Source organism: Bos indicus, chromosome 29 (genome assembly GCF_029378745.1).
Source record: "Bos indicus isolate NIAB-ARS_2022 breed Sahiwal x Tharparkar chromosome 29, NIAB-ARS_B.indTharparkar_mat_pri_1.0, whole genome shotgun sequence".
NCBI classification, from domain to species: domain Eukaryota; kingdom Metazoa; phylum Chordata; class Mammalia; order Artiodactyla; family Bovidae; genus Bos; species Bos indicus.
The window spans coordinates 18,270,083-18,298,032 of record NC_091788.1 but is presented as its reverse complement, the minus strand read 5'-3'; the positions used below and the strand labels follow the sequence as shown (position 1 = coordinate 18,298,032).

General features: G+C 40.7%; 1 protein-coding gene across 4 annotated transcripts; it reads right to left on the bottom strand.

Moving 5' to 3' along the window:
- ALG8 (ALG8 alpha-1,3-glucosyltransferase) lies at positions 1-27,950 on the bottom strand. 4 transcript variants are annotated; one of them, XM_070782736.1, is made up of 13 exons: positions 27,798-27,950; positions 23,159-23,237; positions 16,571-16,764; positions 13,556-13,665; positions 12,504-12,571; positions 9,649-9,775; positions 8,981-9,084; positions 8,044-8,164; positions 5,173-5,271; positions 3,539-3,644; positions 2,176-2,273; positions 1,783-1,855; positions 1-446 (listed from the first exon to the last, which is right to left on the bottom strand). In XM_070782736.1, the coding sequence occupies exons 1-13, from the start codon at positions 27,890-27,892 to the stop codon at positions 215-217; spliced, it is 1,506 nt and encodes a 501-aa protein (XP_070638837.1). In that variant the 5' UTR covers positions 27,893-27,950; the 3' UTR covers positions 1-214. The 4 variants fall into 4 exon arrangements, with proteins under 4 accessions (XP_070638837.1, XP_019810236.2, XP_070638838.1 ...); XM_019954677.2 differs by having other exon boundaries at positions 3,539-3,678; positions 5,173-5,312; positions 27,798-27,949; XM_070782737.1 differs by lacking the exon at positions 1,783-1,855 and having other exon boundaries at positions 3,539-3,678; positions 5,173-5,312.

Below are 27,950 nucleotides of genomic sequence, written 5' to 3'. Positions count from 1 at the left end.
TTTGTTTCAGATGTATTTCACTGCTTATGGAGGACAAGTGGCTTCTCACCATGGTGACAATCAGGTTGCTAGGCTGGGCAAGGCCAAGTTTACAAGAATGGTCCTCCCACAGATTTACTGAAATGAATGCTTCATGCTACCAGCAACTTTCTTCAAGTTCTGATTAACTTCCCATGAAATAATTGCTTGGAATACATCCAAGCAGTTCCTTTACTCATTGCTTCTTTGTCTTGCCGACAGGAGGGTCAATCAGTACGGAAACATACAGTTTGAGCCAAGCATATGTGATGCCCACTGCACAATACACTGAGGTCAGTAACAAAGGGATAAACGGGTACTTCAGGTTCCAGGAGGTGAAAGGGAATACAAATTCACAGAAGACTTCCAGAGGTCCCAGGCCAAGGAGGTAGAAAGTTTCCATCCAATTAAAAAGAGGCTTTTCTTTTCTGAAGAAAAAAGGAGAGAAGTCTGACTTTAGATGAGTCATTCTGCTTTTGCAAACATTTCTCAACTAAAGCTGCCCAACTGCACTGTCTTGATGTGCAGTGCAGCTAAAGCCAGAGTCAAAAGAATGCAAAAAATTTCACATTTAGAGAAAAGTGATAAAACTATATCATTCTATTAACTCAACAATCCAAATTATCCAGTCATCATCGATGCTGTCACTTAGCTGAAGTTGCTGAGGGAGAACTAGCTATGCATTTGGAAGAGGGAAGGGGGCTGGATACTGTGATGCTGGAATAAGAATATGGTAATCAGTACATAATTTTTGTTTGGTAAAGTCATATACAATTTGTTAACCATTTTTTATTGTAATTAAGTAGTAGTAAGTATATTGATAATGTTGTGTAACCATGACCATCGTCCACTTTCAAAACATTTTCAACACCCTAAAAAGAATCTTTTGAGACAGTAAAGCTGGATAGGTGCTCCCTATCCAGCACCACCACCGCTCGCTCCCACAGGTCCCTGTAACCACTGATTTACTTTCTGTCTCTATGAATTTGCATAGTGTAGATATTTCATGGCAACCCATTCCAGTACTCTTGCCTGGAAAATCCCATGGATGGAGGAGCCTGGTGGGCTGCAATCCATGGGGTCATGAAGAGTTGGACGTGACTAAACGACTTTACTTTCATGCATTGGAGAAGGAAATGGCAACCCACTCCAGTGTTCTTGCCTGGAGAATCCCAGGGACGGGGGTGCCTGGTGGGCTGCCATCTATGGGGTCCCACAGAGTCGGACACAACTGAAGCAACTTAGCAGCAGCAGCAGCTATTTCATATAAATGAAATCATACGATATTTGTCCTTTTTGTGTCTGGCTTATTCAGAGTGATGGAATATGAGTAATTTCTCCTGCTATTGCTGATATTCAGAGAAGGTAATGGCACCCCACTCCAGTACTCTTGCCTGGAAAATCCCATGAACGGAAAAGCCTGGTAGGCTGCAGTCAATGGGGTCGCTAAGAGTCGGACATGACTGAGCAACTTCCCTTTCACTTTTCTCTTTCCTGCATTGGAGAAGGAAATGGCAACTCACTCCAGTGTTCTTGCCTGGAGAATCCCAGGGACGGGGGAGCCTGGTGGGCTGCCGTCTATAGGGTCGCACAGAGTCGGACACGACTGTAGTGACTTAGCAGCAGCAGCAGCATTGCTGATGTTTTGTAAGGTTGTGATATTACCACTAATACTTAAAAAATTAAAATGTAAAAGACTTAATCATTTAGGAGTAAACATTTCACAAGAGTAAAAAGAATTTTAAATGTACTTTTTTAGATTACCTGAACAGAGTCTTCAGTGAGGAAATACTATAGATGGTAAACAGTAACATGAGTATGATTTTAATGGGAAGTTCTGTTAAAAGAATAAAAAGGTACATATGATGATTAAGTTGGTAAGAGGAAGGTTTATGATACTTTAGGGAATACTTAAAGGAATATAATCACACTGACATAGCTATATAGTGCTAGGAATGCTTTTTGAGCTTAACTATGCATTTTGGTGACATCTAAAGATACTGAGAATTAGGGATATATTGGAGGTTTTATTTAAAAGAATGGATGAGCTCTCTCTAAGAGACTTTAAGGTAGTTTAAATCAGATAGCACTGATCTGCAAGTGCTGATGTAAAGGCATGACAATCAGATAGATCTCTCTTAAAAAGAAGCTATTTACCTGGTGCAGTGAAGAGCAGAGGGAAGAGGGAATAATGTCCTGTTGTGGTCAGAATCAGAAAAATTGAAGCATCTACTGCTTTTCCCACCGATAAGAGGCTAAAAATAAAAATTCTCAAATAATTCTTAGTGTAATTCATTAAAACATCAAATGAAGCTTATACTTGCAAATAGCTATACATATATATATATCATATTATTTCTAGAACTGGCTTTGCATAAAACATATTAATCTTTGCTACAAGTCCAATTCAATTGAGAATATTAATTTTTTTAGTGGGAAACTTGAAGCAATACATAGAAGAATGTACTACACTGAATCATGGAACATTCAAAAAAGAATCTTGTCTCTCTGAGTAACTGCCTCCTCAAAGAAAGGAATATTGTGGGGTTGGGAGCTGCTTAATGGTGGTAGACAGGGAAACTGGACTTGAGAGTTTTATTTCCAACCCTATAGCTCTTCTTTGGGACAATGCCCCACATGTCCTGGTGTTCAATTAGAATTCTAACTAAAGACATTAGGAATTTTGCCCTGTTGAACTCAGACAAGACATGTACTGATCTGACATATTTGTTTAATGTTCTTTCAGAGCTTAAATGACGTCTCTCAGGATTTAAGAAAAAGCTTAAGAAAAGGGCTAATTCTATTACCATCTATGTAACTGGGTTTCAGTTGTATATAAAATAGACACATTGTGCTTTTTTTTTTTTCCCCCAGCATGGCATAGTGAAAAGAACTTAAGATTCACTACGGTAAAATTCAGGTTAAAGTCCTAATCCTGCTATTTGCTAGCTGTGTGACTTTGGATAAGGCAAACTCTGAGCCCCAGTTTCTGGGGCTTTATAAAGACAGGGGATAATCATTTATCCTAATTATCTTATAGGCTGTTGTGGGGCTCAAAAGAAAGAATACAAAAGCACAAAACAAAATCCCAACAATCAACAAAAACAGTTCTGAAAACTCTGAAGTGCTGTGTGTATGCTAGGTATTATTCCATAATGGACTCACTCCTTACTTTGACTAAACAACACCCAACAAGGAATTGTGGGCGTGATGACATCAAATACCACGTTTTTTCATACTACGCTGCCATTCAAAATTCAGCAGTAACAGGCTGGTATCATGACTCTTAATTACCACAAGACCCCTTACCAAAAAATGCAGAGACAATACAGGCAGTTCTGCATAGCTTAGAACTTTCACAGGTCCAAGGATCCCAAGTTAAGCATCACCATTCTGTCCAGGTATAAACCTTTTCCCACACATCTTTGCCTATCCCACTGAACATGTCAAGGGACAGATCAGATGGAAAACAACAGGGTCACTGTGAAATATGCCAGAAGTGCTCACTAACTGAGCTTACCTCATTGGGAGAACTGCGAGGAGAATGGCTTTTTCATGGACGTGCCAACCAAACATGAAGGAGCTCAAGGCACAAAGAATCAGACATCGGAGAAAGCCTCTGGGCCCTTGAGGTTTACACCAAAGACAGAAAACAGAGGGCTAGAAACAATAGGCAAAGATAAAACTTCAGTATCATTTAAAATAGGCTTTATTGAAACATCGTTAGGTGAATATAATTTACATCATCTCTGAAAAACAGTAGCTCATTATTCTCCATCAAACTGAGATAATTTGCTTTGTGAACAGTCCACTAAAAGTTAACATAGAAACACTACTCAGAAAAAGGCATTTGGAAATACATATTTAACTTGTTAAAATTAATTCTACTCATTGACATTAATAAGGAATGATAAGTTCTAGGATAGCCAGTATAACCCCCATTACACCTTCATAATTAGTTAACTAATAGTCACTGAACTTATTAGATCAAACTACAAAAGTTCATCGATATTGTGGAGCTAATAATAAATTAAATGGGAAATGGCAACCTACTCCAGTGTTCTTGCCTGGAGAATCCCAGGGATGGCGGAACCTGGTGGGTTGCTGTCAGTGGGGTCGCACAGAGTCAGACATGACTGAAGTGACTTAGCAGCAGCAGCAGCATATTAATAAACAAACACCAGGGACTTCCCTGGTGGCCCAGTGATTAAGACTTTGTCGTCCAATGCAGAGGGTGCGGATTCAATTCCCACATACCTCGTGGCCAAAAAACCAGATCATAAAATAAACAATTTTGTACCAAATTCAATAAAACTTTAAAAATGGTCCACATCAAAAAATCTTAATAGTAATAAGCAAACATCTAACTCTGTGAGCTGGAGTAGTGTAATTTACAAGCAATCCAAGGCCTTCCACATGCAGCTTACAAGGCTGAAATTTTAGGAAAAAGTTTAACCTCAGTTAGAACATGTGGATAAATAGGCCAACAGAGCTTAATTACCTACCAGTACTGCCATGCAATTAAGTGGGGTCAGGTGTCTTGTGAGTAGGCTTGATTATACAGAAACAAAAATTAAAACTGAGTGTAATTAGGTATGACTGAGTTATTTATATTGACTTCTACTAAAATTATATCATGAAATTGAGTTCATCATGATCACTAACAAAAACAACTTTGAATGATGCCTATAACAGCATCTGACTCATATAAGATTCTTATCCGATGCTCAAACAGCCACTGTGGCATCTCAGCTCATTATCAAGACAAAATATCCAGGCGGTCCAGAAAAATTTAGACTTTTGATCAGTTCACCATGGAAGAAAACAAAAACCTGATGTCCTTACTACACTGTCCTCTTTCTCCACGGTGTGGTCCAGGATCCACCCCTCCCCGGGCTTTTCATTCTTCTTCATCTGATGGTGAACAGATGGTCTATTAGCCTTTCGTGAGGACCTCTCTCAAAGAGGCTTTACTAGTAATCCTTCCTTATGGTGTTCAAAGTTACCCTAAGAATTGCTAGGAAATGCCTCAATCTGCAGCAGGATTACAGGCATGGAATTTATCCTACAGTTAGGAAAACTTGAAATTCAACCAGCCACACACAAAAAAAGGAGAGAAAACTCAATAAATGAGGACCACGTGTGAATTCTTACCAACATGGCAATCAGAGTGCAGATAAAGGTGGCCAAGGGAGTCACTGAGGGAAGGACTGTGTGTTGGAACTGCTGAACTAAACCACTTGTCATTGAGGCCTTGGGAATCTTGTTGGGGTCAAGAAGTTTCAGTTCTAAACCTACAGAGTAAACAGACATTTTGTTTTGATCAATGACACACCATGTGTTATGTGGCTTCCTTGGTGGCTCAGCTGGTAAAGAATCCGCCTGCAATGCCAGAGACCTGGGTTAGATCCCTGGGTTGGGAAGATCCCCTGGAGAAGGGAAAGGCTACCCACTCCAGGGTTCTTGCCTGGAGAATCCCACGGACAGAGAAGTCTGGCGGGTTACAGTCCCTGGGGTTGCAAAGAGTTGGTGACACTTTCACACTGTATTTTACCAGTCAATTCCTTAAGGAAAAAAAGAATATGCCACTAAATCTTATGACTGCTTCAAGGTCAAGATTTCATTAACTCAGTCCCACAATATTCTATCTAAAATGCCTCTGGTTTACAATGTGGTTGTCTATATTGGAACAGGAAACCTTGCTGGCAGGTAGCATGGACAGCAATTTGCTATCATCTCTAAAATGAAGCAAGCTTTCTCAAATACTACCATGTCACAAGCCAGCTTTGAATCCTTCCTTGACTATGGGATAAAGTCCATATTCCTAAGCACAGTCCACAGTATCTTCCATGATCTAGCCCCTCCCACCTTGCCAGACTCATCTGCTTCACCTTGTTAAATATAGTTCAGCTGCAATGAGCTGACATACCCCTCAGACACCTGTGTCCCTCTGCACAGACCACTCCTTTTGCATAGAATGGCCTACTCACTCTAGAGCTAACTCCTAATTCACTCACCTAAGAAAGCTCCTAACTCAGGAAGTAAAGCTGATTTTCTTGTGGGTTAAGGTGGTCTCTTATACATGTTGCACTGTATCTGTTTATATGTTCATTTACTCTCCTACACTGGGTTCCTTAAAGGCAGGAATGACAATTTATTTCTATGCCCAGCACATATCATAACATTCCAAGAAATACTTACTAAATGAACCAAGTCCAAGGATAATGATGCAAGCCCCAGCCCAAACAAGCTAACAGAAGAGTCAAAGATGGTCTGAGCACCTGAATGGCCCCATCTAATGCCACTGAAAATTAGTGAAATGTGAGAAAAGTGTAGACTACTAAAATACTTTCTATTCATTCACCTCTTCCCTTTTGACTTCAGCCTGCAGATTCTCTCTTAAAGCTAATAATTACCTGCCTGAAACAGAATTGCCTAACCTGCCACTGGCTTTCCATTCACAACATTCTTGAGGAGACAGATACACAAGATGAGGTACAACAGTTTCCTGACTCAGATAAAGGCAAGTGGCCCCTGTACCTCATATTATGCCAGTCATTTAAAGTTTTCAGAAGTGTTAAGAACTACTTTATAAGATGCCAGATATATCAAGGCTGGGCTCAGTGGGTGAGTGAGAATACCAAATTATGATTTCCCGCAAGTACGTGTCCAAAACAGTAATAGCAGCCGCCATGCATTAAGCACCTGCCATATGCCAAGGGCTCTGCAGCCATTACTTTTAGCTCCTTGAGGCACACAAAGATGAGTGACATGCCTAAAGTCACAAAGCTTAGGTGGAAGAATCAAATCCAGTGCTGTTTGGTTCCAAAGCCCCTGCTACTGACAGCCTGGCATGTCTTTATTGTTGCATTTGCTTCTCACAATAAGTTGTTACATTTTAAGGGTTGTAAAGGTAGACTGCAGTCCATGGGGTTGCTAAGAGTCAGACATGACTGAGCGACTTCACTTTCATTTTTCACTTTCATGCATTGGAGAACAAAATGGCAACCCACTCCAGTGTTCTTGCCTGGAGAATCGCAGGGATGGGGGAGCCTGGTGGGCTGCTGTCTATGGGGTCGCACAGAGTCGGACACGACTGAAGAGACTTAGCAGCAGCAGCAGCAGCAAACAAGCAACCAAACACCTTATGTGGCTTGCAAAGCCTAAAATATTTACTGTCTGTCCGGTTACAGAAGCTTGCCTGGCGTTCTCTTGGTCCTGCCATTTCCCATCACACTAGGCTGCATTCACAGATGAGAGACTGTGAGTTGTTCTACAGTTAGTTATTTTCAGAACCGTCTGAAGGTATAAATTCCTTTTCATCACATCGCAAACTTAAAAGCATAGCCTAAGTTTTCTCTTTCTTTCATCTCATGCTGAATGCATGCCTACCATTATCTTTAATACCCAGAATCATAACTTACACATTCTTAAAAATACTTCTTCACATTTTAAAGTTTAAAAGTAAGGTTATAACTGCTGAAAAATGTTTTACTTGAGGTAAAAATTACCTTTTAAAAATGTCTAAATATTTTATTCCCAAGGAAAGGAACAACCATCTCATTGCCACAAAGAGCTTTTATAAGGAATGCAGTCTATTTCCACTGCTGAAGTATCAGTCCCTAGAACCACTTCTCTGTTTATCCTGAGAGCGGAAACTCGGGGCTGGAGAACAAACAGTTCAGCCTCATTCACAAGACAAAGCAGGGTTTTTTTTTTCCCATTTCTCAATGTGACTAGCCCTTGCAATATTCATAGTCTAAGTAAGAAGGCTTAGGGAATTCCATGTAGGTCCCTACATGGACTCAGTGCTCTCACTGCTGGGGCCCGGGCTGATCCCTGGTTGGGGAACGAAGATGTCACAAACCAAAAGCAGAGACACCCCCTCCAAAAAAAGGTGGTTAGGACTCAGTGCTCTCACTGCTGGGGCACGGGCTGATCCCTGGTTGGGGAACTAAGATCCCACAAACCATGAGTAGAGACCTCCCCCCCTCCAAAACAAGGTAAGAACGTTTGCTACCATACCGATGACAGACAGCACTTTATCCAAAGCACTGTACAAAGCCCAGAAGTTTGGAGCCCAATATGCGTGGCAGAGGCCCCTCTTGAAGGGGAATAGTCGGGAAAAGACTTGAGGCAGTTGGTTCTGTTGAAAAGAGATTAAACAGTGATCAATCTTTTCTAAGTTAATAAAGAGATCTAGGGTACTATCTGTGGCATTGTGTGAAGAAAGTTATGAGGTCTGAGTTCCAGTATTTGTTCCTTCAAGGAAATAGTTATGTGATGCTGAGCAGTTCATAGAACTTCTTTTTGTCCAGCCTTCTCATCTGTCATGTGTGACAAGGTACATCAAAGTATTTTGAATACCAGTCTGATACTGTGTATAATAACATAATATAATAATGGAAGAATTGATAAGGGGCAAAGGAGAACAGACTGCAGCTTCATCAAGTTTACTGAAGAAATGGGGATGATGCAGAACGCTTGATGAGACATGCAGTGTTTCCCAGTTTTAGCAGCAATTAAAATTAACAAGGAAGGAAGCAAAAAAAGGAAAAACACCTGCTGAACATCTGTAGTATATTTAGTATATATTCTAAAGTAAACACTTTAGAATGTTTGTTGTCAATGACTGACTGGCAAAACGCTGAGGACTGACTTGGGGTTACAAATAAAACATAGCAAACAAGCAAATAAACAAATCCAGAAATCTGTGAATACTTACGATCAACTCTGTATGAGTGTGTGTTTGTGTGAGACATGTTGTTAAACATACAAATATATGCACATACATATTTGCATAGGCACAAAAATGCCTGAAAGAATACCATCCTATCTTTGTGGCGTCATAGTTGGAAGGAGTGAAAAGGGAGTAGTTTTGCTTATTTTATATATCCCTGGCTTTATTATTTTTTCTAAATAATACCAAACATGTCTTCTTTATAACAAATAAAAGACTTACCAAGGCTAGAAAAGGACCCAATGAAAGAGCAGAAACTAGGAAAACAATCAGTCCCAGGGAAATAAGACGGACAAAGCTGAAGCTGTTCCATCGGATGGATCCATCTACAGAAAAGACCATTATCATTAACCAGGAGCATGGAAAGCCATAGCTTATATAACATGCCCAAATTAGTAGTAGCCCACGACTGAGCGACTTCACTTTCACTTTTCACTTTCATGCATTGGAGAAGGAAGTGGCAACCCACTCCAGTGTTCTTGCCTGGAGAATCCCAGGGACAGGGGAGCCTGGTGGGCTGCCGTCTATGGGGTCGCATAGAGTCGGACACGACTGAAGTGACTTAGCAGCAGCAGCAGCATGATAATATACCAATCTTTATGATGTGGCAAGAACACAGAAAAGTAAGAATGGGTTTTTACCCATTTTTATAGGATCAATAGTTGAAAGATATCTGCTGTGCCTCATAAAACCCTCTCATAGGAGTTCCTTGGTGGTCCAGTGGTTAAGACTATGCTTCCACTTCAGGGGGCATGGGTTCAATCCCTAGTCAGGGAACTAAGATACTAAGTGTGGTCAAATAAATCAATAAAAATTAAAAAGCAAGCCACTAAGTCAAGACAAAATAAAAAAAAAAAAAAAAGAAAAATAACACAATCACTAAACCTTGCCTTGTTTATTTGCAGTGAAACAGTAAGATCGCAGCAAATATACACCGTAAGCTGGTGCTACATAGAGGTAGATGTGCTTGAAATGCAGGAGAACAGCAAAGAGAAATGCTCCTTCCATATGCCTTTTCTAGAAGATTGAAAAGGGAAATATCAATTCAAAATTCAGGGTAAACTAAACACCATAATGTAGCATCCTGGACTGGATCCTGGAATAGAAGGATGTTAGTGGAAAAACTGGTGAAATCTGAATGTATCAATGTTGGTTTTTTAGTCTTGATGAATGTACCATACAATGGTAACATTACAGGAAAATGAGTGAAGGGGTATAGGAACTCTATTGTATTTGAAAATGGTTAAGATAAATGGGTGAGGGGAGAAGAGAAATAGGTGAGGGAGATTAAGAGATGAAGTACAGTTGCAAAACAAATGAATCATGGGTATGAAAGGTACCGTGTGGAAAATGTAGTCAGCAACTATATCTGTCATCTCAGTATGGTGACAGATTGTAACCAGACTTACCGTGGTGATCATTTTGAAATGGATAGAAATACTGAGCCATTATGTTATGTAACAGCAACTAACAGTGTTGTAGACCAATTATTACTTCAAAAACAAACAAACTCATAGGGAAAAGATTAGACCTGTAGTTAGCCAGAGGTGAGAAATGGGGGAGGGAGAATTGAATAAAGGCAGTCAAAAGGCACAAAATTCTAGTTACAAGACAAGTAAGTTCTAGGAATGTGATGTACAATATGAGAAATATAACACTGGTGGTGTTTCAGTCTCTAAGTCATGTCCAACTCTTTGTGACGCCGTGGACTATAGCCCACCAGGCTCCTCTGTCCATAGGATTTACCAGGCAAGAATATTGGAGTGGGTTGTCATTTCCCTTTCTGGGGATCTTCTTGACCCAGGGATCAAACCCACATCTCCTGCTTGGCAAGTGGATTCTTTACCACTGAGCCAGCAGGGAAGACCAGTATAAGAACAGAAGGAATTGATTCCAATTAGCTTTTACAGTTGGAGAAGGCAATGGCACCCCACTCCAGTACTCTTGCCTGGAAAATCCCACGGATGGAGGAGCCTGGTAGGCTGCAGTCCATGGGTTGCTAAGAGTCGGACATGACTGAGTGACTTCACTTTGACTTTTCACTTTCATACATTGGAAAGGAAATGGCAACCCACTCCAGTATTCTTGCCTAGAGAATCCAAGGGACGGGGGAGCCTGGTGGGCTGCCGTCTATGGGGTCACACAGAGTCGGGCACAACTGAAGCGACTTAGCAGTAGCAGCAGCAGCAGCTTTTACAGTGAGCCTAGTGGGTTCATAAATTCATTACTTCAACAAATATTTATTAAGTACTAAGTTTGATGTTGAGGTATAAATACATCGGCATAACAACACACTACAAATTCTCGCTAAGGGACCCAAAGATGTTAATTACCTTCACTCTCTTATAGTTAAACAATAGCTGGAGCTGATTTCCAGAGAAGATCTGGGAATCAGAGTATGAATAATTATAGATAAACTATGCTAACAAAGAATCACTTAAATCGCACATTACATATTAGGTAACATAGAGGACGACTGGGCTGAAGGCAGCAAGCAGTACCTGATCTAACAAACCACCCAGGAGAATTAAAGGCATTCTGATTCTAGGGGGAAAAAAACAACCCTCCAAACTGAGTTGACTATGACTAGAGAAGTCTGAATTCTACCTACCTCACGGGAATTTTGGAAGGACCAAATGAGATAATGGTCCTGGGGTTCAGCAAAGAAACTGCCAGAGGGACCGTGAAAGGCCAGGTTCCTCCTTTCACTGTCTCATCAGGTGTGGTCTAGAACAGATGAATCAGCAATGGTAAGGCAAAACCAAAGGGATGCTTCTAAATCTCTCCACCAGTTTTATTATTTATTTAAGATTCAGAGAAAGTCCAGCTGGGGTTCTACAGCTAAACTTTAGTTCATTTGTTCAACAACCATTCACCCTTCACTCATTGAACACCAATTATGATCTATGGATAGTGTGGCTTATAATGGTTAAAAGAAAAAAAAACTTATCCAGACATTCATAGTTGATAAAGAACTTTAAAACAGATTATTGAATTTGATCTTTCCAAAGTCCCTGTGAGGTAAGTGGCCCCATTTAATAAACAGAATGTATCGAGGGTAAATTTTATTTTATGGATGAGAAAACTGAGGCTGGGAGGGTCGGAAGACTTGCCTTGGGTTGATGGTTCCCAAACCTGATGGTGTATCAATATTCCCTGGAGATTCCTAAAACCCAATCCCAGAGATGAGGAGACATCCAGAAATCTAAATTACCTGCTTTCCTCCTCTAAAGAAAGGAGGATAATTTTAACAACTTCACACAACAGTTGCAAGGTTTACTCAATAAGATATTATATATAATGGACCCAATGCCAATGCTTTTAAATTACTTGTCTGAGTCACACAGCTTGTTTGGGTTATTCAGGATTTCAACCCAGGTCTTCTGGTTCCAAATCCCATACTTTCCATTACACTATGCTACATGCTTCTGATGGGTAAGGCCCCACCATCATAGTTACTATTCTGTATAAACTATGGAAGACTTCCTTTCTGGACAATCCAAACCAAATATAGAAACTCAAGTTTATTTCAGGCCTGCCACACCCTAACACGTTTTTAGAGTATAATTTTCTCATCTGTAAAATGGAAAAAAGTATTACTAAAAGAGAAGATGGAATTTGTGAGAAATACTCAATACAAGTGTGAATAGCACTTGGCAATGGAAAACAGTTGGTCAAATAAATTTACCTATCACCTTTACAAGCTAAAAACCAAACTAATATAACTAGCCTATTCTGTGTTTACCTGAAAGAATCGTGCAATGGAGAGCAGCATTAATCCAGATAAAAAACCATTGTACTGGAAATGAATATCTGGACTTAGGTCAAGGAAGGAAAACAGAGGATACCAAATTCACAATGAACTGTGCCAGCAGACTGAGCATCAAAGTTACAGGTGCTTATTTTACAGGTAAATTAAAGACAACAGTATTACTACCAGTTTGGACTTTGCATAAAAGTGTTTTGTATAAATTGTAAAATTCTGGACGAACTTTTAAATTAAAATTTATGTTTAAGAAGAAAACCAGGAAACTTTCCCATATGTTCTGTAAGTTAAAGAATGAACAGCTAAAGGAGTATTTTTTGTTTTGTCTTCTAGAATCAGGGATGAGAAAGGAAGGGACCTAACAGCTACCAAAGGCCATTTCATGCAGCATTTCGTTGTCAGTAAGCATACAATGAACCTGTGAGGTAGTCAGAGCCCAGAGCATTACTATACTTATGGCCTATCACCACTCAGATGACAAAACTGAGATCTGAGTCCAGGTCACACCTAAACCAAGGTCTAGGTGCTCTCACCTACACCTGGCTATGTCTAGGAAAACTAGAAATATGGCTTCGGTCATTTGGATTTTAGTTACATTCAGACCCTTTGGATTTAAGAACTTTGCCTATTAACATGGGGCAAGCCAAGAGGGGAGAAAAGCAGGAAGCCTTGTTTCCACATGCAATACTGTGATAGGCCCTTTTCTACAAAAGGTATTTAGAATAATATAAACTATTTCAGATATGTATATTAGATTAATCTAAAGACAGTTATAAGTCCCAGTATATTGCTTTCCTGGTGATTTACCTGATTCTTGAACATCATCACTAACTTTTCAGGGACAAAGTGCTCTACAACCAGAGGGTGGTAAAGTTGAGTAGAGACCACAGTTTGGGGAACTGACTAACCCATCCCACATCCACTTTCAAAAGCAGCTCACATTTCAGAATCATCATTACAGAAAGAATTAATCTTATACTTTAGTACATATCAAATAAATAAGGGAACAGTGCATAAAACGTCAAGGATACGGTCTACAATCAACAACCCGAAGTTCCACAGCAGTAGTGCTGACAGAATAAACTTTGGCTTCTCTGTAAGTTCTTTGCCTGCTTTTTTCCCATCAATGCATTTACAGCACCTAAATTGGAACATGAGGAAAGAATCAGAAACAACTTCTATCTTCATTAGAACATTGCAGTACTTTTACAGAGTGCTCTGATACACTCTGTGGTGTTTTATTAACCATTCATGAGAAGCTGTCCATGCCATTCTTTTCTTTTTAACGTGGAATTATTTTATTTTGAAAATGAATGATAGAAAAGCAACATTCAGGCTGAACAGCAGTTGGAAAACTAAGGTTTGAAAGTGAAAGTGAAATCGCTCAGTTGTGTCCAGCTCTTTGTGGCCCCATGGACTATAGCCCCCCAGGCTCCTCCATCCATGGATTTTCCAGGCAAGAGTACTGGAGTGGGTTGCCATTTCCTTCTCCAGGGGATCTTCCCGACCCAGGGATCGAACCCAGGTCTCCCGCATTGTAGGCAGACGCTTTACCGTCTGAGCCACCAGGGAAGTCCAACTAAGGTTTATATCAATCCAAATATGAACGGGAAAAAAAGGAAGGAAGAAATGGAGGAATGAGGAGAGAAAAGATCAAGGAAATAACGCTACTATTTATGGAGCACTCGGTATATCCAAGATGCTTTCACTAAGAGTATAATATTTACTTCCCAAGGACCATGGAAGGTTTTCTTTTTAAAAAGGAGGGAAGAGACTCTAGGAGACTTTCTTGTAGCCCTTCAATAGGTCTGCACCCAAATCACAGCTCAATGTTGCCAGTTATCAACAGGGAAGAAAAAGAAAGGTGACAGGATCCAGGTCTGGTGATACGGACAACTTTTCAGTTAAAGTGCCCTTGGGTGTCACCGTTCCCAAGTAATTCCAGGGAGTTACAAAAGTTTTAGTTGCTTCCCTGTCGGTTCATTAGAAACAAGGATTGGGGTGTCCATGCCATTCCTAAACCTAAAAAGGTGGTAGCAGAAAGAAAGTCCTCAGGGCCAGTTTCGTGTCTCTCTCAGCTACGCTGACTTGAAACAAAGTCTTCATTTAATAAAACAAATTAAAAAAACCAAAAACCCAAAAGAATTTTGAAAACTGAGAGGACACACACTATTTTAGTCCGTAAGACTAAAAAAATGCAGACCAGGATAACACTACATTCTAAATTATATGTCATCAAACCAGCCAAATTAAGAATAGGCCGGCGAGAGTTTGGGAGAGAGTGGTGGAGGGGATAGGGAAAAAAAAAAAAGAATAGAGACACAAACTTGCAGCTTTTAACTACCCAAATAATTTAAAAAACTCCTATAAAAAAATGTATGTCATTTAAAGGTAAAGAATACAGTGATTAAGCGACAGCAGCAGGTGACAACTGTACGATCCATTTCTATTTTGTAAAAATTATATTCAGACACAAAAAGAGGTTGAAATAATAGGCACCAAAATGTTGATAGTGATAGCAGTAAGTGGAGGAATATGGGTTCCTGTTAACTTTAGCGAAAGTGAAAGTGTTAGTCACCCAGTCGTATCCGACTGTGTGACCCCAAGGACTGTAGCCCGCCAGGATCCTCTGTCCGTGGGATTCTCCAGGCAAGAAAACTGGAGTAGGTTGCCATGCCCTCCTCCAGGGGATCTTCCCGACCCAGGGATCGAATCCAGTTCTCCCACCTTGCAGGCAGATTCTTTACCGTCTGAACCACTGTATATGTGCTGTTTTCCAAAATTTTGACAACAAGGATGTATTATTCTATGAAAAGATTTTTTTTTAATGTGTTTCATTTGAATACCAGCAAATCCTGAAAACAAAGAAAGCTAAAAGGGAAAGCAGACATAATAAAGATGCAGTTGGACAGGGGCTAGGGAAAGGTGTCCTGCTTTTCCTGCCTGCAGCCTGAGTTTCCTCATAAACAGAGAGAGTAACCTTATAGGGTAATTGAGAAAATGAAGCAAGTTACTAATCTACACAGAGTGCCTTGTTTGAAGTTTTTCTCTTAGTTAGCTGTTCTCTCTTACACTGTAGATGGAAATGAACTCTCCTCCTTCTCGCTGCCTGCATACCCTTTCCCTGGGAGCATGAATTTAAAGATTTTGAGTTAAAAGGAGTACATGATATATCACCTTCTCCTCCAACTCTTGCCAGGTCATACACAGAATGAAGGTCAGGGAGCCAAACAGGAGTTATTCCGTAAGGGGCAAGAGGTTCACTTGAGAAGGCCACATAAACAGAAATGATCTATTTATGACAAGGGGCACTAGTAACAGAGTTACTTCTCTGTCACAATCATATGAGTAGGCTTAAGTATTAGGACAGAATAGAGACCAACAATGACTGGGAACTCACTATTTGGAAGTCACTGTGCAAAACATTCTACATATATGTATTCAACTACTTAAAAGTAATTTATAAGTAAAAGGTGCAAAACATAAAAGTATACGATATAAACATAGCTTAAAATTAACGAAGAGTCTTTGTGAAGGAATGAATCCAGAGACTGCAACTAGAAGCGCTCAGTGAGATGTCTTGAGTTTCCTAGAATGGACACTCCATTGGTGGTTAGCACTATGCGTGTGTGTGCATGAGTGTGCTGTGTGGTGTGTATGTGAGTATCCTAAAGAGTATCCTAAAGAATAGGGGAGGTCACAGCAGCATGTGGTGGCCTGCTACAAGATAGGAAAGAGAGGCATGTAGAGCAATTCTGGGCAGGAGAAATGGTCCTGGAACTCTACTTGGGCCTACTTTTCACAACATTCACAATCTTGTACTATCTCTACCTTGTAACCCACCTTAACCCCCATTTTTTTCCCCACAAGATTCAGCTAGACTGCTAGCTGTAAGTACTCACTGTGCAGTTTAAAACGCAACAGTTACAAATGTCCCAGCATTTGCTATTATATGAACTTCGTTTGCCCACAGTGAAGAACAGGTTAATACTATTTGATACCATCTCCTCAACATCTTCCACACGGAATAGCATTCTCAGACTTACTCATGGACGGCATACACAAAGAGTGCGTCTGTAAAGATGACAGAAAATCTCTGGAAGAGTAAGGTCCTTGAGCTGGAGTAATTCAGATTACGGACATTCAGCATCTCTTGATCAAAATATTTCGCAACATGTGACAGGGCATACTCAAACCACGCAAAAAAGGGAGGGTAATCCAAGGTCCACTCTGAAGTTGCCTGTGGTAAAAACAGAAGACAGAATATATCCTAAGTAACTGAATAAACAAAGAAGATACAAAGACTGGAAATTTTAATTCTCTGGTCTTCAAAAACAAAAACAAAAACAAAACACACATAAAATGAAATTACACTTAAAATATGCCATAAATAGAAAAATCTGTTAGGACTGAACAGAACACTAAAAGTCATTTCCTGAGTTATTTAATATAGTCTTCAAGTTCCTTAGAGTCAACTGTACTTCAAAACAAATTAATTTGAAACCTTGTAGTAATGAATTTGCTTATGACATGGTTCTATTCATCTAAATATAAAAAGGGAGCTTTACTGTTTTGTTGCTAAGTTGTGTCCAGCTCTCCTGTGATCCCATGGAGTGCAGCCTGCCAGGTTCCTCTGTCCATGGGATTTCCCAGGCAAGAATACGGGAGCGGTTGCCATTTCCGTCTCCACAGTATTTTCCTGACTCAGGGATCAAACTCATGTCTCCCTCATCGGCAGGTGGATTCTTTACCACTGAGCCACCAGGAAAGCCCCCGAAATAGAGTTAAGGCATAACAAATGATTCTTTAGCTTGGGTTTAAGTTCTGTCCCAGAGACACAATTTCTCTACCTGTAAGATGAGATATTGTGAGGACTAAATGAGATAATACATATGAAATCTATTTATAAATAACAAAATGCTAGACTGATCTACTTATCTTTTGCTCCACTAGGTTTAAGACCCTTCAGAGCAGAAACCACTCTGTCATTTCTGTATCTTGAACATTAAGTTCCTGATATATTAAGAACAGTCATTAGTTAAGTGAATAAACAGTCGCTAATGATTAAATAAAAATATAAATCATATGAAAAATATATAAACTATACAAAAACATATAAACTATATATAAACTTTATGGTGCTATAGTTTGGTATTTTGTTTCAGTTTCTACATTCATACAGAATGGTAGTACTCACCTCGTAAGTTATCTCATTACATCTTATATAAGTGTGTGTGTGTATAGTGCTGAATCAGATACAAACTAAGTATCGATAAATATTATTTATTATAATTTACAAAAGTGATTACTATTTCCATTACTTGTCCCTAAAACTATACCTAGATCTTATACCTAAACAGCTGAGATAGCAATTATCTCTCTACTCTGCACCTGTTGCTCTTTTCAATTGAAAGCTCTTCTCCTTCTGGACGGAGAAGGCAATGGCACCCCATTCCAGTACTCTTGCCTGGAAAATCCCATGGATGGAGGAGCCTGGTAGGCTGCAGTCCATGGGGTCGCTAAGAGTCAGACATGACTGAGTGACTTCACTTTCACTTTCATGCATTGGAGAAGGAAATGGCAACCCACTCCAGTGTTCCTGCCTGGAGAATCCCAGGGACAGGAGAGCCTGGTGGGCTGCCATCTATAGGGTCGCACAGAGTCGGACATGACTGAAGTGACTTAGCAGAAGCAGCAGCTCCTTCTGGAAGCACACTAAGGGTTCACTTGGTACTAACTTGGTGCCCACAGGGACTATTATTTAGGGTCTCTCCTGTGTTATAAAATGAGGCAAGAGACACTCAAATAACTTGTTAGCTCTTTGTTTCTGATAAGGAAGAATGAAAACTTTAGGTCCTAATAAGAAGCAGCCTGTTTACGCCCCGGGCAGGTATAAAATGCAAAAGCCTCAGCCCTGATCCAGCCCAGAGGCTCTCTGTATAGGGCACTCAATCTACAAATCTACAAAACCACCCACTATATTCTCCCTTATGAAATGTTCCTTCACTAATCTCAAATCTCCAATGTGGGATATAAACAAGATGAGCCACTGAAAAATGGAAAGTAATATTAGAAATTTTATTTTTTAATCTTATCCTTCTTAATTTTTATTTTTAAAGTATATTAATACAGTAGTACTTTTATTATTTATAAAGACATATTGGGTAGTAAATGCTTAAAAATGACTTCTTGCTAGGGTGTATATATATATATATATATATATATATATATATATATATTTTAACGTTTAGCAATTACTGGTCTATATAATTTCAAGAAGTTCAACAGGAATTTAGACTATTAACATCCATGGTTTCCAGCCACAGTTTCTATGTCAGAGCTCACACTACCCTTAAAGAGCCATTTATCTTACTGGAAGTCTAAACAATTTTTCTACTTTATCGACATATTTATTATTCTAAATAAAACGGGGAAAAGGAAGCATTAAAAGGACTGAGAAAAGGAACAGGTGCTGCCCGAGAGATAGTCATTTTCCCAAAACAGTGTCCCTGTCCTTCCCTTGCTATATCTAACCCCACACCACCTCAGATCCTCTCATATGCTGCTGCTTCTCCCCACTGAGACTTCCCACGCCGAGCCCAGAAGGTCCTCCTGACCTCAGGAACTTCCAGCTAGAGCCATCCTCTGACCTAAACAGCTTCTGGGAAGCCAAGCAAGCTATTAGCTCACATTTCCTCCCAAGTGACCAATTCTGTCACTTACATGTGGTAGAGCTGGGGCTCATATTCTGTGTCTCCTGACTCCAAATGCATTAGCTCAGGAAGCTACTAGAACAGCAAAGACCCTCACTCAGTGGAGGATGGTGACTACATGTTGACCAGAACGGGGAGGTCTCAGGCCCCAGGAGGACAGCAGAGCCCAACAGGAAGAAGAAAGTCTCTCCGGCTCAGCCAACTCGAGGCTGCCACAACTCAAGCCGATGGAAAACCATGGCTCTTTGTTGACTACAGCCCTCCCAACTTCCTTTTCCCCTCTTTCTAAGAGCTCTCCTGCCCTTGCTGTGCAGGGACCTTGCCACAGTTGAAGACCCTGAATTGCAATTTTCTGTTGATTTTTTTTTTTCCTGTTGATTTCCTGTGTGTGTGTCTGTGTGTGTGCGTTAGTTGCTTGGTTGTGCCTGACTCTGCAACCCCAGGGACTGTAGCCTGCCAGGTTCCTCTGTCCACGGGATTCTCCAGGAAAGAGTACTGCAGTGGGTTGCCACTCCTTTCTCCAGGGGATCTTCCCAACCCAGGGATCAAACCCAGGTCTCCTGTACTGCGGGCAGATTCTTACCATCTGAGCCACCAGGGAAGCCTCTGTTGATCTTAAGTAAGTCCATTTTTGCTGGAAAAATAACTGTCAGTCTACTTGTTTTAGGTCAACAAAGATTCAAAACAATTGTGTTCATTCCACAAATATTTACTTGGGTGTTTTTGTCTTTCCCAACCAAGGGAGCAATCCTTTTGAGGTCAGAGCAGAAAGGAAGGTTAGAAGCCATGGCTAAGGAAGGCTCTACAATGCAATCTACTGCTCAATATCTACTCTCCTCAGTATGACAAAGACCCTTCCAAACCCACAGCAGACACCTTACCATCCCTCTGTCAGCCTCACTGACAACTGAGTTTTGCCCCATTGATTTCTTTCATTGTTACTGCTGAGGAGAGCAGGAAGAACAAAGAAGTATACCATTACTAGAATCTCTTTTCATATAAACCTCTTGTATCTAAAATAAATGAATAACAAGTGACAGCTCTGCCCTAAATATACTTCCAGGAGTACTAAAATAATAGGTAGTAGTGAAAATTATAGGAGTAAAGGAGAGAACATCCAGAAAGAATGAAAGAATATTAAAAGAAAAAGGAACCACAAAGAGAAGCCCAGAGGAAACCAGCTTTTGAAAGAGTATTTAGATTCAGAAGAGTTAGCAAAGGAGACCAAGAAGGAATAGTCAGAGATAAAAGGAAAAAATGGTGAGACAAGGGACTGACTTTCCATACATAGGTTGAAAGTTATTATATTAATAATGCTAATTATTAAGAACCTTTAGTAATGTTTAATGAGCACTTTTACTCTCAGTACATCACATACATTATATTCACTTTATCCCAATAATTATTTATTATCATCTAATGTTAATAGTTGGTGATGCGGAGGCTTTAAGCGGTCAAGCAGCCTACCCACGGCTGCCCAGCACAGGTTTTAAGCAGCAGAGCTGAAAGTCAAATCTAGACAGTCTGGAACCACAGCCCAGCCTCTTGACTACTAGGCCACACATAAAGTTTCCTCACTGGTTTGCATTATTATTTACTTACAGTTCCTTAGCATTCCTATTAAATACTTGCAGTGTTATTATGTGAAGAGGAATTTAGTCAATTAGATCAATTATTCTCAAGCTTTTTCAGTACAAAGGTCTATTATGACTTGACCTAAAAATCCAAAAGGCAACTACAAACTCACAGAAACAGTTTAGCAGTTGTCTTAAGAAAAACCTCCCTGACATCAGAGTGCTGTTTTTGATCAAGTAATTTCTGAGCTAACGTCTGTTTTCCATGAAGTATCAGATGTAAGTTAGTAACTCATACCAGAAATAAAAACACAGACATGGTTTTTATAATAATGGGAGAGAATGGTTTGTATATTGCCAGATACCTACACATCACATTTCATTATTCCTGTCCTCATAAATCACAAAATGTTAGGGAGAGACAGGATCTTAGAGATAATTCATTCCAAATCCTCATATAATTGATGAAAAATCAAGGCTCAGAGAGATGAAATATATTTTCTAGGTGCTGCAGAGCCAGGCCTAGAATCTAATTTTCCTTCTTTCCCTATCCAATATTCTTTCAAAAAGGATGTGACAAATATTATAATTCCCCATGTAAAATTTGGGAAACTCATTTTGAAGTAAAGGGGTCCCCTAATAGTGCCAGAGGGCAGAACTGAATGAAACTGACTCTTCCTAAAACCAAGCTCCCTTGCAGAGTTTGTGATTAACCTTTCTATCCAAAACTTTATTCCCTTTCTTTTTAAAAAATTTTATTTATTTTTGGCTGTGCAGGGTCTTTGTTGCTACGTGAGGATTTCTCTAGTTGCAGCAAGTGCAGGCTGTTCTCCAGTTGTGGAGTGCAGGCTTTTTATTGCACTGGCTTCTCTTACTGTGGACCGTGGACTCTAGGGAGCGTGGACTCAGTAGTTGTGGAGCAGGGGCTTAGCTGCTCTGTGGCATGTGGGATCTTCCTGGACCAGGGATTGAACCCCTGTCCCCTACATTGGCACGGAGACACCCAACCACTGGACCACCAGGGAAGTCCCTTTATTCCCTTTCTTGTCCCACCACGTTCTCCTTAGGAATTGAAGAGTATCAAAGAAAAGAGGGGGCTGAAACCAACAAAATCCTGTGGGGTCTACTCAGGTATAAGATTCTCCACAACCCCTACTTCTTGTTTGGCCTTCCAAAGAGCAAACTCAAGGAGTTAATGATTAGAACAATAGTCACAGGACTTTTAGATCCTCCTGAAGGGATATAGATAACAACTGGACTCCTATCTTTGAGTTGTTCTGCAGAAACTAATACCCTCAGTTGGTGGATGATGGTGACTACATGCTGACCACAGCACATAGACCCCAGGCTGGAACCAGAAGGATGATGATTAAGATCCTCTAATCACTGCAGATGGTAACTGCAGCCATGAAATTAAAAGACGCTTACTCCTTGGAAGAAAAGTTATGACCAACCTAGATAGCATATTGAAAAGCAGAGACATTACTTTGCCAACAAAGGTCCATCTAGTCAAGGCTATAGTTTTTCCAGTGGTCATGTATGGATGTGAGAGTTGGACTGTGAAGAAGGCTGAGCGCTGAAGAACTGACGCTTTTGAACTGTGGTGTTGGAGAAGACTCTTGAGAGTCCCTTGGACTGCAAGGAGATCCAATCAGTCCATTCTGAAGGAGATCAGCCCTGGGATTTCTTTGGAAGGAATGATGCTAAAGCTGAAACTCCAGTACTTTGGCCACCTCATGTGAAGTGTTGACTCATTGGAAAAGATTCTGATGCTGGGAGGGATTGGGGGCAGGAGCGAAGGGGACGACAGAGGATGAGATGGCTGGATGGCATCACTGACTCGATGGACCTGAGTCTGAGTGAACTCTGGGAGTTGGTGATGGACAGGGAGGCCTGGCATGCTGCGATTCATGGGGCTGCAAAGACTTGGACACGACTGAGCGACTGAACTAACTAACTAACTAACTAAACATCACTCTATGACTTCACCACCAATCAATCAGAAAAATACGCATGAGCTGATTATGTACCCTGTGACCCTCACCCCCTACTGCTACCTTTAAAATCTCTTGCCTGAAAGCTACTGGAGAGTTCAGGTCTTTCAAGCACTAGCTGCCCATTCTCTTTGCTTGGCGCCCTGCAATAAACACTGTATTTTCCTTCACCATAACCCAGGTCAGTAGACTGATTGGTTTTGTGTGTGCCAGGCAAGGGAGCCCAAGTTTGGTCTGGTAACATGAGGAAAGAATACAAGTTTTTTTAACAATCCATTCAACCTAAGATCACAGGGAGAACTCTTTTAATATCAGTAATACTTGTATGATAAGGGTGAAAATTATCAACTTACCTCATAATACCACTGTGATATCGGCAAACTGTGGGTGATAGCAAGCCAGTTTCGGTGTACTTCAAAATCTGTGGAATGGCTATGCAAAACAATCAGATGAATAAAATGAGAGCTCAAAATATTTATCAATTTCACATTTCTAAAATTATGCTTTTAAATGATCGACACCCCTTACATAGTCACAGCTCACTATCCTATAAAGACAAAAATAGGTACTATATAAGCCTGAAACACTTCACTTATTTGGAGGCCAGACTTCCTTCTGGAAAAGCTGGGGAATCTAAGTGAAAAGGGTCTCTAAGTTAACCACAGGCTGACCTAAAAGCCCATACTTTTTCTCATGGGAGGCCCTCAGGCTATTGCTCAGAGACGACTTATTCTTGTTCATAAACAATGTTTGTAAGATTCATGATCTGGAAAAGGCCTCACAAAAGCTGGATATTCAGGGATGAGTAGGTAAGTTCATGAGACAGAAAAGGTGGGGGGAAAAATGGCCCTGTCTTTCCCATATCTCCAAATACTGTTTACTAGTCTCCCACTCACTAAATATAAATATATCTAAGTATGTGCCCTATAGGGGAGGAAAACTGTTTTCCCTTCAACCCCTCTAGGTTCTGTGGCTGACCTAAGAATTAAATTGACATAAGACAGAATGGTGCTGCTGCTGCTAAGTCACTTCAGTCGTGGAATAACAGGAGGAAAAAAAAGACAAATTATTTCTATTTACTTATCTATTTTTGGCCACACCATGGGCAAATGGGATCTTAGTTCCCTGACCAGAGATTGAACTCATGCCTCCTGCAGTGGAATCACTGAGTCTTAACCATTAGACCACCAGGTTAAGTCCCCCAAAAAGACAATCTGAATTATTTACATATGTACAGAAGTCCCAGAAGATATGAGATGAGACTCATAAGGTAGCCAGATGACTGAGGCTCATCTCACTATTCTGAGAGCTATGGAGAGGGGAAGCGGGCTGAGGCTTCAAAGACAGGCGAAAATAACTCAAGGGTAAGTCTCTTAGGTGAAAAAGTGATCTCTGGTAAGAGCTACCTTCCAGATACAGGCCCCCTTTCTAATGTATTCCATTGAAAGTAACTTTGACAGCTTTCAGAGCTTCTCCTGTATCTGTAGTTCCTCAAATTAATAGGTCCCCCCAAATCCTTACGCCAAAGAGGCATATTTTGGGGTGCACTTCAGCCACCCTTTGTTCTTCTTTAGCAAAAGCTTATTTTTCTGTTTGCTCACTGCTGTACTTCCCCTCCACATCTTGCACAACACCTGATATGTGTGTGGATGGGCTCCATACATTCTGGCTGAATTAACCACTCACCAGAGTCAACGAGTTCCACAGCAGAACATGACTTACACTTTCCAATGTTTCATACATTTCTACAATGACAACTCTGTGATGAGTTTCCTAGCCAAGCTCCTCCATGTCTCTTTCATGGCTTGCCATTCCAATATTCATCAAGCACATGTTCCCTTATGTTCAGTTCTTGGTCTTCTTTCTATTCAGCTTACTCTGCGCTGGACAATCTTATTCACACTTACTACTTCCACTATGAACTGTGGAATGGTGACTCCCAAATCACATATACAACCTTGGTCTCTTTCCTGAGTTCTAGAGAGAGGCATCTCCAACTTCCTGCTGACAATGTCACCTGAATCTCCTACAGATTTCTCAAAATCACAATTCACAAATGATCTTATGATCTAACAGATTTCTCAAAATCACAATTCACAAATGATCTTATGATCTAACATTTCCATTTCTAGATATATACTTGTAGGGGAGCAAACTGTGTCTCTTTGGCAAGAGGATTAATTTAAGCTAATTATTTTTAAGAAACAGAAGACTCAGGAATCCTTTTTTAGCACCCTCTTAAGGGCCCAACGAATTTATATAAAGGGCTTTGTTCCTGGAATAGAGCTATCACCACTGATACTGGTCAAGAATATGGGCTAGGTGTGGTGGAAGAAATTCATCAGAGCCTAGAGATCAGAGTCCACTCTGTCCCACTGTCTCTTCATGGCCCAGCAAACATTTGTTTACCAAGCGTTTGCTTTTCCATCTCCATGTTGACTGCCTTTCTCCCCTTTGCAGTCCCAAACCATTACCCTTAACATCTGCTTGTCTTTAGTTGAAGACAGTATTTAAGGTGGAGGTTTCAGTCATTTTGGCAAGTTACTCTGTTATCCTGAGTCTCTCCCATGTACATGCTGTTACACTTTTATTTGATTTTCTCCTATTAATCTGTCTCCTGTTAATTTAATTCATAGACCAGCCAGAAAAACCTGGCCAGAAGGGTAAATGAAAATTTCTTCCTCCCCAAGATACTCAATAAAAATGCACACATATGTTCAACAAAAGACATTTACTAGGTATGTTTTCAGGCCTCATTATATGTCAGAGACCTTTACTGATACCCAATCTAAAGTGAGTCTCTGGGACTTCCAGAGTATTGGCGGTCCAGTACTTAAGACTCCAAGCTTCCACTGCAGGAGACGTGGGTTTGATCCCTAAGTCAGGGAACTAAGATATCATGTGCTGCCTGGCATGGCCAAAATAATAAGGATAAATAAATAAATAAATCTAAAAAATTTAAAAAGTACTTTATTGCCATCACTTTAATAAAATAAATAAGTCTTCCCTGTTAGTCTTCTTATAAGATCTCATTTTTTCCCTTCATAACACTTAACATAAGCATTGTTATGTAATTATACACTTGTGTTGATCTGTTTCTGGGCCTGCTATCCTTACTAAACTACATAGGAGTTCCCTGGCGGTCCAGTGGTTAGGACTCAGAGCTTTCACTGCCATTGGGCCCAGGTTCAACCCCTGGTCAGGGAACTACAGTCCTGCAAGCTGTACGATGCAGCCAAAAAACCCAAACCAAACCTACACTCTGTAGCCTTAGGGATCATATCCATTTTTTCCCTCCTCTCTAGTACCCAGCCCCAGTATCTGGTTCATAATATAGCACTTAGTAAACATCTTGGTCCCCTTCATGGATCACTGCCTTGCCGTGGCACAGGGGCTTGCGTAACTTAATGAAGCTATGAGCCATGCCATGCAGGGCCACGCAAGACAGACAGGTCATAGTGGAGAGTTCTGACAAAACGTGATCCACTGGAGGGAATGGCAAACCGCTCCAGTATACTTGCCATGAGAACCCCAAGAGCTGTATAAAAAGGCACAGGGACAGGGAAGCCTGGCATGCTGCAGTCCATGGGGTCGCAGAGTTGGTGACTGAACAACGACAACAAAAATATTTTGGTGAATACTTTTGCATTTATCCTGCAGCTTCTCTCTCACATCCCAGGGGTTTCCTGTTTGAGAAGCAGACCATCAACTACAACTGTACACATTCTTAATCCTGGACCAAGAGCCGTATTCAAAATAACCACGCTGAAGACACATTTCTGGGCTGAAGTAACTAAAGCAAGGAATGTCGATTTATATACACAGTTAAAAAGAAAAATTCCCTTTCATTCGGATTTGAAAGGAACTTTCTTCATATTTAGAAAGATTTTTTTCCAATTTGCTTTTAAAAGGAAAAGATGTTTTTTTATTTCAGTTCTGCAAAGTTCAACTGCCAAACCCCTTCTTTTCCCAAGCTCCTGTAATTCATTTTGCTAAACCTACATAAATACTTCATTGCTTATATATACATCAGTACATGTTTACATTCTATACACACAGCTCTTTCATACCCAACAAGAGGTCACCAAGATCTTGAACTAAAGGATACCAGTAAACCAAATCCTAAACTGGGAACTGGGGTAGGGAGATCCATAGAGAGAAAAGGAAAGAGGGAAAAAGTCAAAGGAGAAAAATTAGGATGAACAGAATGTGGACGCCAACATTAATAAATATTGAGTACCCACTGTATACACCTGGTGGCTGTTCCCACGCTTTCAGTCTTGGTTTTGCGTCCATGTGTCACACACTGGTCTAAACCTGAGTGATCTGGCCCTGTCTACCTCATTCCTTACTGCTCTTCAGTCACAATGGTCACTTTCTGTTCCTAGAATACTGAGTTCTTTCTTAGCACAAGGCCTTTTCACTTACTCTTTCCTATTCCTGGAACTACTTTTCACATTGCTTATTCTTCTGCACCCTACAGCTTTCAACTCAAACATCATCTCCTTTTGAGTATAGTCTTGCCAGGTAGTCGCTCTCTACTTCTTTCAGACCTCATCACAATCTGAAACTTTTCTGTTCCTCTATCCGCCCCCACCAACTCCTTCGAGGACAAAGACTGTAAATGTTTTCCCAACTGCCTCTCCAGGACTTAGAACAGTGCATATTAGCACAGGAGGCAGCTGATACATACTGTATTTGAATGAATGTTGGAGGTAGATGCTGTTTACCTGCATATTAAGGAAGAGGACCCTGAAGCCCAAAAACACTAAAATCAGTGCCAGACATGACTCCAGCTATCCTGAGCTATGATCTGGTCACTAGATTCTTGTGCATAGGTAAAATAACTAAAGCGCTGAGTGGGAAGCATAGCAAAGTGTAGCAGCGACCTCACCACTTCAAGTTCCTTTTCCTCCTCTCATCCACGATTACTCTCGCCCGTCCTAACCGACGGGCCTCCCCGCCCAGCCCCGGGTCGTGTGGGTCCCTTACTAGGTAGGGATGAGAAGGCATTTGAGGAGCGTCACCCCGAGCGCCAAAGCCGAAAACCAATTGCTACCGCCGGTCGCGATCCCGAAAGCCGCCATTGCTACGGCGCCGCCAGCTTTCAATCAACTAGACCCGCCTGCACGGCCCCGCGCATGC